The 16,651-nt window shown below is 36.3% G+C and overlaps 1 protein-coding gene across 2 annotated transcripts in view; it reads right to left on the minus strand.

Annotated features, from left to right (window-relative positions):
* Positions 1–15,343, minus strand: part of ZNF106 (zinc finger protein 106) — a 90,003-nt gene extending 74,660 nt beyond the window's left edge. Inside the window, exons 1-2 of one of the 2 annotated variants that reach the window (XM_074235174.1) lie at positions 15,237–15,343; positions 3,559–3,643 (exon numbers count right to left, since the gene is read on the minus strand). In XM_074235174.1, the coding sequence (XP_074091275.1) occupies positions 3,559–3,612 (54 nt within the window). In that variant the 5' untranslated portion in view covers positions 3,613–3,643; positions 15,237–15,343. The remainder of the gene's footprint in view (positions 1–3,558; positions 3,644–15,236) is intronic. The other variant, XM_074235175.1, reaches the window with a different exon arrangement.
* Positions 15,344–16,651: the final 1,308 nt, after the last annotated feature.

A 16,651-nucleotide genomic window follows, 5' to 3' on the forward strand; every position in this document is an offset into this window, starting at 1 on the left:
AACATTAAACAAAGTTATATTAATCTACAATGATTTTAAAAGATCTTTCTGCTCCTATAAACAAAAAGTGAATTTCTTTTTGCTGCAAAAAGGAACAAAATCTTAACATTTAAATCGATTTTCTTTAATAATAATTCTCTGAATCACATCTCAGACCTTAAGTAAAATCAATTCAATACATTGAAAGACTTTGATTTCATCAGCATACTTGCACCAACACAGATTAAAACAGTTGCATCTCTTAGTAAGTGATTTCATAAGCTACCCCAGACAAAAAAAAATCATTAGCAACATGGTAATGAGTCTCTCAAAAAATGAAATAAGCTGGTCCTTAGAAGGCATTTTGTCACTGGACCTATATATTAAGCTTTTCCAATACCGCAGGGTTTATCTGACTGACCATGTAATCTAGTGGTAAAATCTTCAAGAATCCTAGTCACCTCTAACCATCATCAAGCATCAAAGAGTTGTAAGTACAGTACACACGCATACAAAAGTTTCATGTTTCTTCTAATAGGTAACAAATTAAAGAACCACACTGGAAAAATTCTATTATGATCAAGCAATTATAATAGAAAATGACTTATAAAACATATACATTCACTTTATCTTCAAAATTTCAATTACTGAGCTTTTGTAAGTGATTTGGGAATGCTATTGCTACAGGCTAAAAAAAAAGAAAAGGAAGTCCTAAAGAACCATAAATATTTTTTTCTGTGCTCACAAAATTGTCCATTATAGTTTATGTATAATGTAAAAATTTTTATCATATAAAGATTATTCACTATTCACTCTACAGAATTTATCATAACCTTAATTTCAGCATAAAGCCTGAGATTTTTCCATTCCTGGATGTCCCCAAGAGGGTCCCACAAAGTCTAAACTATTTTTATAAAATTCTAATATTTTTAGTTTCTCAAACAATATATCTATACAAATAAACAATATAGGGGTGGCTAGGTGGCACAGTGAATAAAGCAGGCCCTGGAGTCAGGGGTACCTGGCTTCAAATCCGGTCTCAAACACTTAATAATTACCTAGCTGTGTGGCCTTGGGTAAGCCACTTAACCCCATTGCCTTGCAAAAACCTAAAAAAAACAAAAACAAAAAAGAAATAAACAATATAAATACAAGTTGTTTGGGATCCTTGATAATTTTTTAAGAATGTGGATTCTGAGGTGAAAAAAGTCTGAAAAGCACTGCTTTGGCATCTAGAAAAAGAGAAATTGTTTTATCACTTCACATTTTCACTTGTTCTGAAATCAAAAATGTATGCTTATTTACATACAAAAAGACTAATCAAATTTTGTCAGAGTTACAGGTAAGCAGACTTAAATGAGAAAGCATATCTCATTAGCGTTAAGAGTAGAGTGGCATCATGCTTTCTATAACAGTTTGAAAATATTCATGACTTTAAAAAAAGGTAAAAATCTCACATGCACAAAAATATTCACAGCAGCTTTTTTTGTAGTAGCAAAGAATTAAAAGTTGAGGAGATGCCCATAAATTGGGGAAATGGCTGAGCAAACTGTGGCATTTGAATGTGAAGGAATACCGTGAGTCTATAAAAGAAATCATGAGGGATAGGACATCAGAAAAGCCTGGAAAAGACATGCATGAATTGATGCTAAGTAACATGAGCAAAACCAGAAGAACACTATACACATCAACAACTACACAGGGTAATGACCAACTATAATGAACTTGTTCATTCCATCAATTCAATAATCAGGGACAATTATAGGGGATTTGTGATAGAGAAATAGGATCTGTATCCAGAGAAGGAACTGTAGAGTTTAAATGAAGACCAAACCTTATTATCTTCAATTTTAAAAGTTGTCTTATATATTATGTAATTTTGCTATCTCTAATGTTTTCTTTCTTCCTTTTGGATCTGAATCTTCTCTCACAACACATTCAATTTTGACTGATGCTTAACAAAGATGCAAATGTAAAACCTATATCATATTGCCTTCTGTTGGAAGGAGTGGGGTGGGAAGGGAGGACAGGAAACCTTGCAAAAAACTAACTGGTAGAAACTACCACTGTATGTAATTGGAAAACAAAATATTTGTATAATTAAAAAAAAAATTCATGACTCAATGATAACCAAAACTACTCTCCATACCCCCCAAAAAAAGGAACAAAAAAATCCACCTGTTAATTTTCAAAAGAAAGAGAAAGAATATAGGGAGAAATGTTTTAGGCATGGGTCTAGAAAATAATACTTAGCACTGCACTCTAGTCTCCATTTAGAGGGACCTTTGCCTCCCCATCCAACTAATCTTAATATACCATGAATCTTCTCAGAAACACTGTATTATCATACCACTAACCTGCTTAAAATCTGCAATGTGGCCAAGGTGAATAGAGTCTATCCTTTCAATTAATTTTAAAAGATCTCTGCACCAAATACCAAAAGGTGAAAGCTACATTTGTTTAGAGATAAGAAAAATGGGAAAAAATGGTACTAATGTAACACCAAAGGATCCCAGAATGAGATCTAAAAGTTGTTAATTGTATTTGATCCAATCTCTTCAATTTATAGATGTGAAAACTTTGAAAAGTGACTTCTCCAGAGTCATACAAATTAAGAGAACGAGAACAGACCTTAAATCATATTTTACTCCAAATTCAATGCAATTTCAAAGGCATGTAAGTATAAATGTCCCTGTATGCTCATCTATTCTACACACTCTTCCATTTCCCCCATCCCTTTATGAGGTCTAAGTAAGGTAAAACCAAAAAGTATGCATAGATATTTGATGCTATGTTATTATTCTAACTTTGTATATCTTATTCAAAATGTTTAAAATATTCTTAAGTTGCAATGGCCATGGGGCCAGTAGGTGGCACAGTGGATAAAGTACGGGCCCTAGAGTCAGGACTACCTGGGTTCAAATCCGAGCTCAGACACTTATTACCTAGCTGTGTGGCCTTGGGCAAGCCACTTAACCCCATTTGCCTTGCAAAAATCAAAAAAAAAAAAAGTTGCAATGGCCAAAGAATTCATTGTTGGTTGGCTAACCTCCTAGCAACAAGGCTGTTCCTTGGATAACAGACAACTTTGCTGAAAGGATTTAACACTCCTGATGCTATTCTAATTTGAAGTATCAGAGCTGAAACTCAATTGGTATAACCTTCAAGAACCTAGAACACCTCCAAATCAAGAAAATAATAAATAAAAACTCAATATGTAAGCATAATAAAGCACAATTAAAGCACATATTTTTAAAATCTAATCCTAACTTCTTCTACTACTACTACTACTACTACTACTACTACTACTACTACTACTACTACTACTACTACTACTACTACTACTCTCCAAACTTCATTTTTAGTCAGGCTAGATGTCCCTCATCAGATACTATAATCTTTTGCTCACACTATCCCTTCCTCCCTGTAGTTCAATTTTTAAAAACTAGTTAAGTAGGACTAACATACCATTATCAGGTATCAGAAGAACTTTAATGTAGTATATATATATATGAAATACACAGTAAATCTGAAAATGATAAACTCTGAAAATAAAGATTCTTATTCTCCCATCATTACCTTTTTTGAGTTGTATACAGTATGACACAATATACATTTTCGTTCTCGTACCATAGTGACTGGAACAGAAGACCTCACACCTTGCCTGCAATAAAGAATTAACAATCAGTATTCCTTTTGCATTAATGTTTTCTTTGAAGACTCAAGTAATCACATCTTATATTCCTAAATACTAGATGAAAAAGGACCAAGTAGAGAAAAACTTTCCTATCTCAAAGAGATCCTAGGGATTCTCAAGTATACTCTCTACTTTCAGTCCCTCCAGGATCCAATATATACTGTACAAGAATGCTTTTCCCTCCAAGTCCCCAATTCCATTTCTCTACTACCAGAGGTCCTCATCACAGTCCTTCCATTTAGTTGCCTCATCACAAGCCAAGTTTCCTAGACGATTGATCTCAATGGTATGTTAAAAGGAAATGGTTCCCCTTCAAGGTTTAGCCTCTATGTTCCTGGCAACAAAGAAGGAACAGCTAGTTAAAAGAAGCATGTGTTAACTTATTCCAACTCTCATTCAACAATTACTGCCCTGACTCAAAAATCCAATTCAGAAAAGTTCAGTTTTGTCACTTCTTTAATAACTCCTTTCCTTTTTCTCTTCTTATTTATTTTCTTATAGTTACCAGTATTTTCCTTTCTCCTTTCCATTGTTCCTGACTGGCTACTCTTCTCACAAAAATGTTGTCTTCCAAAAAAAAAAAAAAAAAAAAAGATGGGTAGTAGGAATAAAAGATTGTATTTCCTATACTACAGTTCTAGAATATTCAGTTCTATTATATTCACTTAATCTGAAAAGATCTGAGATTATCAAATGACATGAGGAAGGGAAATCAATTATTTTCTTGGGCAAACTGGAAATTTAGTTAGATTCTCTAAAATGTACTTATTTATAGGGAAGAACACAGTTAAATGCACAGGTTAGTACATTAGTTACTACTCTACCATGCCTGAGACTTTGCTATCATGAGTTATAATACTGTACACATAGAGGGCATTGTTTTTAAAGGGCTGTGAGTTAACAATAAAATTACTGCTAAAAGTAAAATCTCCTTTAAAAATATGCATTTTTTTTTCATGAAAGCAGCATAGTCTAACAAAGAGCAACTAGATTTAGAGTCAAAGGACACAGGTTCAACTATTATCTCTGACACTTTTAAGATTACCTGTGTGACTTTAGCCTTAAGTTACTTTACATGTGTAGGCCTCAGTTTCCGCATCCATTTTATGGAATTAAACTCCCTAACTTCTAAGATATCTCCCATGATATGACCCTTCTTCTGATGTCACCAAATGGGTAGATGGCCCTCCCTACTCTTCAGTTCTTCCACACCAAGTTCACTCTATCTTCTAAGGGTCAGTTCCTCAAAAGTTCACTATTCTGAGAAAGTTATTTCCCCTCTCAAAGCCTTAGCTCTTTCACCTATAAAAAGGTAGAGAATTATTACAGGTCTGCCTGGCAGGGTAATCATGAGAGCAGGCGAGACAATATCCCTGAGCTACACATAAGTTAAAAGACATCTAGGCAGCCACTCCTCCATGTGCATTCACTTCTCAACTTTTATAGAAAGGAAACATGCCTGGTGTTTGCATCTCCTACAGGGTTTAGCTTATTACCACACATATGGCAAAGGCTCAATAATTATTTGCTATCTGTACCCGGAAGAGATGATAAAAAGGTAAAAAAAGTTCATGTGCTTAGTAAAATGCCTAGCATCTGAAAAAAAAAATAATAATTATTTGTTAAATGAATCACTGTGGCCTTTCCGTTAATGTGAGAAAGCCAAAGTAGCCCTACCAAGTTCATCAATGTAGTTCTAACTTTACCTTCAGGAATAAAAGAATATATTGAAGAAATACAAACTGCTTTAGGCCACTGTCTCCATCAGAATTAATGGGAGCATTTAGAAAAAAAAGTAATTGATTCATTCAACAAACATTTATACTAACTTCCAAATAAAACTTTGTAACCCGGGGCACATGAATTTATTTTGTAAATATCATTACAACTATTTCAGTGTAATTTGTTTCATCATCGTATATATTAAATTTATGCATTCTTTAAAATTCTGAGCTTCACTAGACTACCAAAGGAATCCATGATATCAAAAAACAAACAAACCCATACAAAGGTAAAAGGGTGAAGATAACCTAAAGAAAAAGTAGATTTAACTGTGATCCCTATGAAACACTAGAAACATTTTAGCAGAGGTTTATGATAAAATCTGTAGACAGGATAAGTCACAAGCACAAAGATGAATTAGAGAAATATAATTTCAAAGACAGAAGAGACATTTGCTATTATATTTCTAGTTATGTCCAACATTACAGCACTCACATGCATGACTCACTGTAGTGATATATATACAACCATCCTAAAGAATATACCCTGCATTCTAAAATGCAGATGTAGAAATTGCATATTACCCAATTTGTATTGATGAGTTTTGAATAATTTTTTCTTTACTAAATGCTTTATCTACCTAAGTCAAAACAGAGTATCTAGCTGCTATTACACCTCTTTCAAAATCATCCTCTAATTATTTTTATTTTTTTAGGTTTTTGCAAGGCAAATGGGGTTAAGTGGCTTGCCCAAGGCCACACAGCTAGGTAATTATTAATTGTCTGAGGCCATATTTGAACTCAGATCCTCCTGACTCCAAGGCCAGTGCTCCATCCACTGTGCCACCTAGCCAGTGCTTCCTCTATTTATTTTGAATAAATTTATTTATGTATTATATTTTAAATATTTTCATTTGGAAGATCAAAGCTTATAACTTTCAATTTTGGGGGGGGGTTGCAAGGTAATGGGGTTAAGTGACTTATGAAGATCACACAGCTAGGTAATTATTGTAATTATTAAGCATCTAAGGTCAAACTCCAACTCTGGTCCTCCTCACTCCAGGGTCAGTGCTCTAAACCACTGTGCCACCCAGCTGCCCCACCTTCAATTTTTAAAAGTTATCTTAAGCATTATGTAATTTTGTTACATCTAATGTTTTCTTTCTTCCATATGGATCTGATTCTTCTCTCACACATAAAACAAGCAATTTCAATATGCAAAGCCTTTATCAGATTGCATTCTGTTGGGGGAAGGGGGAAGGGATGGGGGGATTATAAAACTCAAATACTGGCAACAAAAAATTATTGGTAAAAACTACCATTGTATATAGTTAGAGATATGAATAAAATATTAAAGTGAAAAATAATTATTTTAATTTGTTTAAATATTGCATTTAAAAATGTAAAAATTATTTTTAGCTTATGGGCCATACAAAAACAGACAAGAAGCTGGATTTGATCCATATTTGATTCCGTTGTTCTAAGACAATAAAGGGCATTCTAATAACACATGGGTGGATTATTTTTCAAGGCTCAAAATTATGATGAAATACCAATGAAAAATAAATAAGAGAAGTTCAGAATGGAACACAAATAAGCAGGATTTTAAATAAATGTTTGCAACAGAATTCTTTCATATATAATCTCTTCTGTTCTTTATATGTTAAAAACGTTCATGTTTCTTACATAAATAATAAAAATAGAAAAAAATAACATTAAAATTTTTTTTCCTTAATCCAGTTTTCCAAATAAGAGGCTTCCTTCAAAACTTACCTCAAACCTTCTGCAGGTTTTATTTTCACTGTATATATATCTTGCATGTACAATATTTTGCAGACTATCCCTACCTACCAACTTGACTTTCTGTGTTGCTTCAAATTTCACATTTCCCAATTCCTTTAAATGCCTTCAAGCTACCTCTGTGATGATATCCTATGTATGTCTTATTTGTAAGCAGCTATTTATAAGTTGTTTCCTCCTCTAGATTGTAAACTCTGAGACTAGGGCCTATGTTTTACCTTCCTTTTTATTTGCAGTGCTTAGCATATCTTGTTTTATAAAATTATTCACTGACTACAAATTAACAAAGAAATGCTAAAAAAAAAGTTATCAAGCAATAATATTAATTAAAATTATAAGTATCTAGTAGTACTGATAAGATCATTTTTGGGATGGATAGTTTAAGACTCCTAAGAATTATATTAAGTGCATGTTAAATATGTTAAATTGTAAAATAAAGACAACATGTGTGAGACTCCTTTAATACCAAAGGAATAGGGGCAGCTAGGTGGCACAGTGGATAAAGCACCGGCCCTGGAGTCAGGAGTACCTGGGTTCAAATGTGGTCTCAGACACTTAATAATTACCTAGCTGTGTGACCTTGGGCAAGCCACTTAACCCCATTTGCCTTGCAAAAACCTAAAAAAAAAACCCCTAAGAAATATACAACTAAAATTAAGCAAGTGGCTACACTTGCTTTTAAATTTTAAAATAACTAATAGAACAATAAAGATTGAGGACCGCCTCTCTTTATCTCTCTCTCTCAGTCTATAATAAACTCAAGAAAGTGTTATAATCTCTTAGGAAGAGATTATTAAACTTTTTTAAAAATTCTAAAGTATAGGGAGTTTAACTGCATATAGCGACATTAGAATGAGGTAAAAAATTCTTGGACTGAAAGAAATTTACAAGAGAAATATACCAGATATAGTTCCCTTTCCTTTCCTTCCCTCACTTTTTAGCTTCTTTTTACTCATCAACTTTGCTATTAAAGTAAATGAGATACTACTAAAAAAATGCCTTCCATAGCACTTATCTCTCTCAAAGTGATAGTCTAGCCTGCATTTCAGCTATATCTTGCATTCCACCTAATTCCCATCCTAACTTCATAAAGGCAAAAGGATCTGTCTAGGGCCTCATTCATGCTCTTAAATAAATAAAAAATTAATAATCTGATAAGGAGAAAGGGCTATTAGAAAAATGGGTTCTAAATCCCAGTCCTTCATGACAACAATCAAACCAGACCTTAGACAGTAGTCTAAAACTAACTCTCCTGAGAACCAGACAAAGGGTACTGCCTGTCACATGCCTTGGTAGAGCAGATTTGACAGGACCAAAATACATAGGCCATAGAAGATTTCTGAGAAACAAGTTTGAACAATGTGAAAGATCCTAAAGAAGTCAAAAACAGAAAAAATACTTTCCCATACACATCAAAACATTGATAGCAGTGCTATCAAGAACTGGAAATAAACTGAATGTACAAATTTTGGCATATGAACATTATTCAAAAGAAAAAAATGATGAACAATTTAGAAGAATACCAAAAATCTTATAGAAATTAATGCACAGTGAAGTTGGAACAAGAAAAATATCCATGAAAACTACAATAATATAAACTAAAATAATGAGAGGAAATACAAGAAGGATCTAAGTTGGGGGTGGCTAGGTGGCATAGCGGATAAAGCAATAGCCTTGGAGTCAGGAGTACCTGGGTTCAAATCTGGTCTCAGATACTTATTACTGTGGCCTTGCAAAAACCTAAAAAAAGAAGGATCTAAGTGCCAAATCTTGATATCAGAAGTACAAATAGGAAAAAAGCATCAGCTCCATGAGCATATGCATATCTCCTTGCTTTCCTTATAGATAGAGAATCATGAGTATGGATTGTGTCAAAAGCAATCTAGAGTAGTCTAATTTTTTGATAATCATATTTTCTTTGTTGCAAAGGAAAGCTCAAGGGGAAGCAGAGAATATACCCGCATACATACACAAAAGGAATGAATAACATTCCAAATACTGAAAAAAAATAAAGCATTTTAACATGTATAATAGTTTGACCCCAAAGAAGATATCATACTCTGATCTATGGAAAAGGGAGAAATTTATGACTGAACAAGAATAGAGTATATTATGAATTGCAAAATGGATGACATCGACTAAATTAATTTTAAGAGTTTTTACAATAATAAAACAAATGCAGACAAGATTAGAAGGAAAATAGAAAGTTGGAAAACAATTTTCAAGCTAGGGGTTCTGATAAAGGTATTGTTTCTAAAACATTGAGAACTGAATCAAATTTATAAGTCATTCCCCAACTGATAAATGGTCAAAGGATATGAACAATTTTAAAATGAAGAAATTAAAACTATAATCATATGAAAAAATGCTCTAAATCATCGTCTAGAGAAATACAAATTAAAACAACTATGAGGTACCACCTCACACCTATCAAATTGGCTAAAATGACAAAAAAGGATTATGATCAACGTTGGAGAGGTTGGTTATGGGAAGATTCAGACATTAATGCACTACTGGTAGAGTTGTAAACTGATCCAACCATTTTGAAGAGCAATCTTCAAGATTAAGTAAGATAACTAATGATGTTCATGACAAGCCCATGAAAGGGTCAAATGAGACTCAAATGTAAATCATTAAAGGCAGAAATATGGGTAATAACAAATTTCCATCCAAACTAATTAAAATTTAAAATGTCTTGGTGCTTGAAGAGAGAGAAAAAAACTTTCAGATCTTGAAAAAATTTTTAAAAACTACAACTTATCTTCTTATGATTCTAGATAGCCTATGTTGGCAAATATCATTTACAGGAAATATTTTAATTCTATTTTGATGACTGAGGTTACAGAAGCCCTGATTCATATTCATTATTCTGATTACTCCATAAACACACACCTGTATATGAATCTCCACCTTACAATGGAGAGTGAACTAGCCTTAAAACATACTTGAGAAATAAAATTAACTAAAAGCCATCTAAATCTTTTACCAAATATTGAAGAATTTTGTTTTGAATGTTTCCTTTTTTTTTATAAGATGTAACTTATTTAAAGTCAGGTTAATTGGGCTGCTAGGTGGTGCAGTGGATACAGTACTGGCCCTGGAGTCAGAAGGATCTGAATTCAAATTCACACTCCAACATTTAATAATTAACTAGTTGTGTGATCTTGGGCAAATCACTTAACCCCACTGCCTTGCAAAAAAAAAAATGTCGATAATTCAAAGTTCTGTATAGTCAGCTGATTAGTTGAGTTCTAGTCTGAGTAGGATTCCTTTCCCCCATTCCTCCTCCCTCACCAAAAAAAAAAAATCTGTGGATTTTAGGGGGTTCATGAACTTGGATGGGGAAAAAAAAAATTACATCTATATTTAAATATAATTGGTTTCAGGGGCGGCTAGGTGGCACAGTGGATAAAGCACCGGCCCTGGAGTCAGGAGTACCTGGGTTCAAATCTGGTCTCAGACACTTAATTACCTAGCTGTGTGGTCTTGGGCAAGCCACTTAATCCCATTTGGCTGCAAAAACCTAAAAAAAAAAAAATGTAATTGGTTTCCCCTGGACCTATGTAATTTACTACATGCATTTTACAAGCACTCACTAGACTTGAGAGCCAGGTGAATTTCAAATTCAGACTTAAGTTTTACTATCTGCATGACCTTGGGCAAGTCACCTAAGCCCAACTGCATGCAAAAAGGGTCAGCTCCAGTCCTGATTCATATCTAGCCACTGGATCCAGATGGCTCTGGAGGAGAAAAGTGAAGATAGTGACTTTGCATAGCACCTTCTCACTCAAATTTAATTCATATGCTTGACATAGTATCTAGCACCCTCCTGATAGCATGGTCTTCTCTGAGATCGAAGAAAAGTATCACTTATGTACAAGGAACTACTATGCTAAGCTCTTTAAAAATATTACTTCATTTGGGGTGGCTAGGTGGCACAGTGGATAGAGCACCAGCCCTGGAGTCAGGAGTACCTGAGTTCAAATTCGGCCTCAGACACTTAATAATTACTTAGCTGTGCGGCCTTGGACAAGCTTTATTTGCTTTATTTTAAAAATATATATATAAAGAATAAAAGAAAAATAAGTTCGGAGATAATTTGTTAATAACTTATTAATTAATGTTCAGTTTCATACATAATTCTCTTTTCTTCTTTACATATTGAAATATTTATGCTGTTTAATAAATCAATACTAAAAAATTTAAAGAAAAAAACAATTGCTATCACAACATGAAATAGTTGTCCACCACTTTTGTTTCTTACACAAGTATATAATTGGCATAATAGTTTAGAAGGTTATGTGAAAACAAGAAGAAAAAACTTTATTGGGAATAATTCAAGTGCAAGGAAGTTGGGAAAGAAGAGCCAAAAGAGGGCTGAAGCTAGACAAGGTCAAATGACTTTGATCAAGGGCAATATGAGGACTTTCCTTGGTTTAGAATATGGGCTAACTTTTCTTGTCATAGATCCCTTTGGCAGTCTGGTGATTGCCAGACAGAGGGCAACTCTTCTCAAAATAATATTTGTAAAAATGTACGAAGTAAAATATATAAAATTGTAAAGGAAATCAACTACACTAAAATAGTTACCAAAAAATTTTTTAAACAATTTATAGACTCCATATTAAGAAGCCTTAGTACAAAATGACTTCCATTTTATTTTTCTCTCCTTAAACATCTTTCTTTTAAATCATGACACTAGAACATAATCAAAACTCTACCCTTTCTCATTATTTCATTATACTAGGCAAAATGTTGGATGGGGAAATCAGAGGGACTTGGGTGTAAATATCTCAGCTGCTTTGAGTCTCAGATCCCACAACTCTAAAATGATTGGGTTGGATGATATGACTCTTCTAGATTTAAATCAGTAATTTAACAACATAATACCTAACTGAATTCTATTATAACTGGATTCATTTTACACCTAGCTTCATAAAGGATATAAAGTCCAGGATTTCCTTCCTTAGAACACAGCAATTAACTATTCTTAATGTGGTTTAATTCACCTTCAAATCTCCTTTCTCTTCCTAATATTTAACTAAAAAAACCATTCTGTAATTCAGTTCACTTCTCAGCCATGGTGCCTGGGGCTACCCAACTTCCTGACTCAGATTTCTTGACTTCACTCCAAAATATGTACTTCCTATTAATTGTAGATAAGAGAAAAAGACTATCAAACCAGAATTATGATCCAAAATGAAAGAATGAGCATACAGTTTTCATTAAAACTGAACTCTTCTGGGGGCTGCTAGGTGGTGTAGTGGATAAAGCACCTGCCCTGGAGTCAGGAGTACCTGGGTTCAAATCCAGTCACAGACACTTAATTAGGCAGCTAGGTGGCGCAGTGGATAGAAAACAGTCCCTGGAGTCTGAAGGACCTGAATTCAAATATGACCTCAGACACATACTTACCTAGATATGTGACTTTAGGCAAGGCACATAACTTCACTGCCTTGCAAAAAATAAAATAAATAAATTTTTTATGTTTGGTGAACCTGTTACTCAAAATTCTAAAAAATAATTGTTAAGGGGGCAGAGCTAGGTGGTGCAGTAGATAGAGCACAGGCCCTGGGTTCAGGAGGACCTGAGTTCAAATCTAGCCTCATACAATAATTGCCTAGCTGTGTGACCTTGGGCAAGTCACTTAACTCCATTGCCTTGCAAATACAAAAGTTAACAAAAAACATTAAAAATAATTTTTAAAACATTTTATAATTGGAAAATATTTTAACAAAAATAAATTAAAAAGAAGGAAAAATACTAATAATCCCAATGACACTATAAGGCTGTAAATAAGAATATACTACAAAATTAAAATTGGGCACTGGAGAGATACATGGTAAGCATAGAAGCATAAAAGATAGGAAACACAAGAGGTGGACCACTCAAGTGCTTGCTTATTCAAAAGCAAGATCTAGAGCAAGGTCTAGTCTAGGACTGAGTGAATTATTTAAGGGAGATTTAGAGGAGCCAAGAATGAGAAGAATTGGGCTTATCTACCCAAATGATATTCACAAAGTCACCCACAACAATATCACTGATCTGTTATTACTAGTTAATTATTCATTTTTCTTTCTCTAACAAATTCTCCAACTCTTGTATTTTTTTAAATCTCCTTACAGGGATTAAAATAAGGCTAATCCATCTTTTTTCTCCTTGTTTTTAAATTCATGTATTTAGCTCCTAACTAAAAATGCCACAAAAATATGTACAACTTCCAGCCTCCCTCCAAGACAAAAATAACAAAAAGAACAAGATTGGTCCCAAGAAAGACTTATTTCCCACAGTACCTATTTAACTGCTCTGTACCTAAATGTTTGCAAGGGTTTAATAAATTCCATGACCTACAAGAGCCGGGAGCAAACTGTGGCAAATTTTATTGCTATGTTATTATTTAGATAATATGTTTTTAAATAATTACACAGAGTTCTGTTTTATTTTATTGTTCCTTTCACATAACAGTCAATTGTTATAATGGGAGAAAGACAGAACTAGGTAGAAAAAGGAACCTCAGAGGCCAAGAGAGGTTATCTAATCCAAGCCCCTCACTTTAAAAATGAAGAATATTTTCTAGGCTCTATTTACAATTTCATTATTTAAATGAAAAAGCATTTATGGAACAAAAAAAAGTGCAAGGCAGAACCAAGCACAGAGCTAAAGGCAGGGAATACAAATTCAAATCAGAGTTTAAATTCCAAAGTAAAAACAATAGACAGAGGACCGATGGCCAGAGTGGGGGCCATTAAAATGCAAACAGACAAAGGTGCAAAGGCAACCTCCTAGGCAGAAACAAAGAATAGAAAGGAGTGTAGAAGGAAAAACTCCCACAAGCTCTAAGAGGTTCCAGGTACAAGTCACTGAACAGTCAATTGGGTATATCCAAGTTCCACATTATTCAAAAGTTATCAAACCAAGTTCTGAATTAATCTGTTCAGAAAGAAAATTGCACCCAGAGAAACTGAGGCAAAATATCCTACCTTTCTATGCAATGTAACCCTACATTACAATTACTCAAAAAAGTCTTACGTATCGAACAAAATTAAAGCTTTCAACAATACTATATGCTAAAAAAAGACTAAACTAAACAACTACATGGTATCTCCATTTAAGAGTTCATTATTTTGGGGGCAACTAGGTGGCATAGTGGATAGAGCACCGCCTTTGGAGTCAAGGAGGACCTGAGTTCAAATTTGCCCCCCAGACACTTAATAATTACCTAGCTGTGTGGCCTTGGGCACTTAACCCCATTGCCTTGCAAAATAAATAAGTTCATTATTTTTATAATTTCATTTTGCACAGATCTGTCCAAGTCCTAGTCAAACAATCCCTTTTGGAGTTAAAGATTTTACACTGGATGTGTTTTTCTTTCTAAACTTCCCTAAATTGATATGTCTCGCCATCAGACATTCTAGTTCTTGCAATTAAGTTTCCTAAAACTTGATGCATTCTCCAAGAGGATCTTATGGAAACTTTTATTGCTATGGACTTTTCCAAAACGACCTCTCATGAAATGCTCAAACCGGGAAGCTCAACCCTAAAACGATAGTTTGAGGTCATTCTAGCAGTGTTACGCAAAATATGGACCAGAATCTCTCTCTCTCAGGTCTGGGATGCAGATGCATGAGCTGCAAGCCGGAGCCTCCTGGATCTGGAAAGGTACACCCGAGTCCAATCTTGGGTGCCTGGGGCGCTGTGGCATGAGGGCGGCCGGAGCAGATGCCCTGGAAGGTGCTCAATCTTGGCTGTCACGACCCTAAACGTGCCTGTGGGCTCAGTGCCGGACAAGGGGGCCACAGCAGCCCTTCTGAGCCCCTCCGGGCTTTCCAGGGGAAGCAGAGGCTGCGAGGCGCCCCGCGGCCCACGGTGTGCGGCGGTCTCCCCGGCACAGCCCTCGGGGGCATGCGGAAGCTCGGGGCCAGAAGCAGCCCGGGCAGGCCCGTAAGCCGGGCCCGAACGGACCTCGGAGGTAGGCGGGGCCGGCGGAGGCGAGGAAGTCCCCCGAACGCCGGAGCGGGGCCCCGACCCTCTGTACTCACACTCGACTTCCTTTACTCCATCGCGCCGCCGAGGCCTTGGCGAGGAGAGCCTCAGCACCCCCGGCCCTGGCCTTCTGCGGGGGTCCGGTGGCCCGCTGCCGGGCCCTCTCTCCCCACCGGGCCCCGCCGCCGCCGCCGCCGCCGCGCATGCGCGACCCGCCACGCCTGCGCTCGCGCATTGGGTCCCGCCGTCCTCTCCCTCGGCTTCCCGGGCGCAATCTAAAGCTTTATTTAAAAACGCGAGCGCGAGCAACGCACAAGGAGGGCCGGGGGCGGGCGCGGGGCGGGGCGGGGAAGAGGCTACCTGAGGAAAAAAGAAAAGACCGGAAGGAACCGGGAGGGAAGGGGCTCCAGTTGCTAGAAAAGTTCTTGGGGGAAAAAAAAAAACACTAACAGACTGCCTTGGGGGGGGGGGGGAACGAGATTAGGGGGGAAATTGTAAAATTCAAAATAAATTAATTAATTTTAACAAAAGAAAGTTCCCGGAAGAGCATCCTGTTTTTCAGATTTGGAGCTCAGCTTTAGCAGAGCCAGGTGTAGACGAAAGCTAGAAAGTTTTTCCCGCGGCTGCTCTGCGGGTCTCCCCTGCCCGGTCCTCTCCCTGCTCCGACCCCTACCTGGCCCCGGTTCTAGCCAGAGACCCTTGGCCTCCTTCCCAGGTCTTTGTGACCCCCCTCGGCCCCGAAAGGTGCTTTTGTATCACTTGGAGTGCCTCATCCTCCTCCACCTCCCAAAGATTTTATACAGGAAGGTGACTGGAAAATCCCAATTCATAGATCTCAAATGAGTCAAATTAGGCCAGGGAGGAGTGAGCGAGGTCCAATCCAGATGCCTGTCAATTAGCATCTGAAAAGGGTACTTAGTGAATTAGCCTTTCTTTGGAAAGAAGGGCATTAAAGATCCATTTTATAATTTTGTCCTTAACTGACTGGTATCTAGTGTTCCAGGTACTGTGCTATGTGCTTGGAATACAAAGACAAAAAAGATATATGCGTGTGCATGTGTGTACATACGTATTCTATAATAACAAGCCAAAGTGCTTTTATGATGCCTTGAAGGCTATTTTTTGAACCAAAGACCTAGGATGTATCTCAACTACTCAGTGCTGATGGAGCCACATTGATTAGCCATAGGGGTATGGTCATCAAGAGATGGGCAGAACACTTCCATAGTATTCTCAACAGACCATCATCAATGGGGGGGGGTGAAGTCAATCCATCCCTAGATGAAATTCCAAGTGAAGTAGAAAATTTGAATGCCATTAGGCTACTTTCGCTTGGCAAAGCACCTGGTGCTGATTCTATTCCAGGTGAGATTTATAAAGTGCTCACACAAAAACTGACTAAAATTTTCCACATTATGTGGCATGAGGAAATTAATCCCCCAGGATATCAAGGATGCCTCCACTGTCTATC

The sequence above is a fragment of the Macrotis lagotis genome, chromosome 4 (genome assembly GCF_037893015.1).
Source record: "Macrotis lagotis isolate mMagLag1 chromosome 4, bilby.v1.9.chrom.fasta, whole genome shotgun sequence".
NCBI classification, from domain to species: Eukaryota; Metazoa; Chordata; class Mammalia; order Peramelemorphia; family Peramelidae; genus Macrotis; species Macrotis lagotis.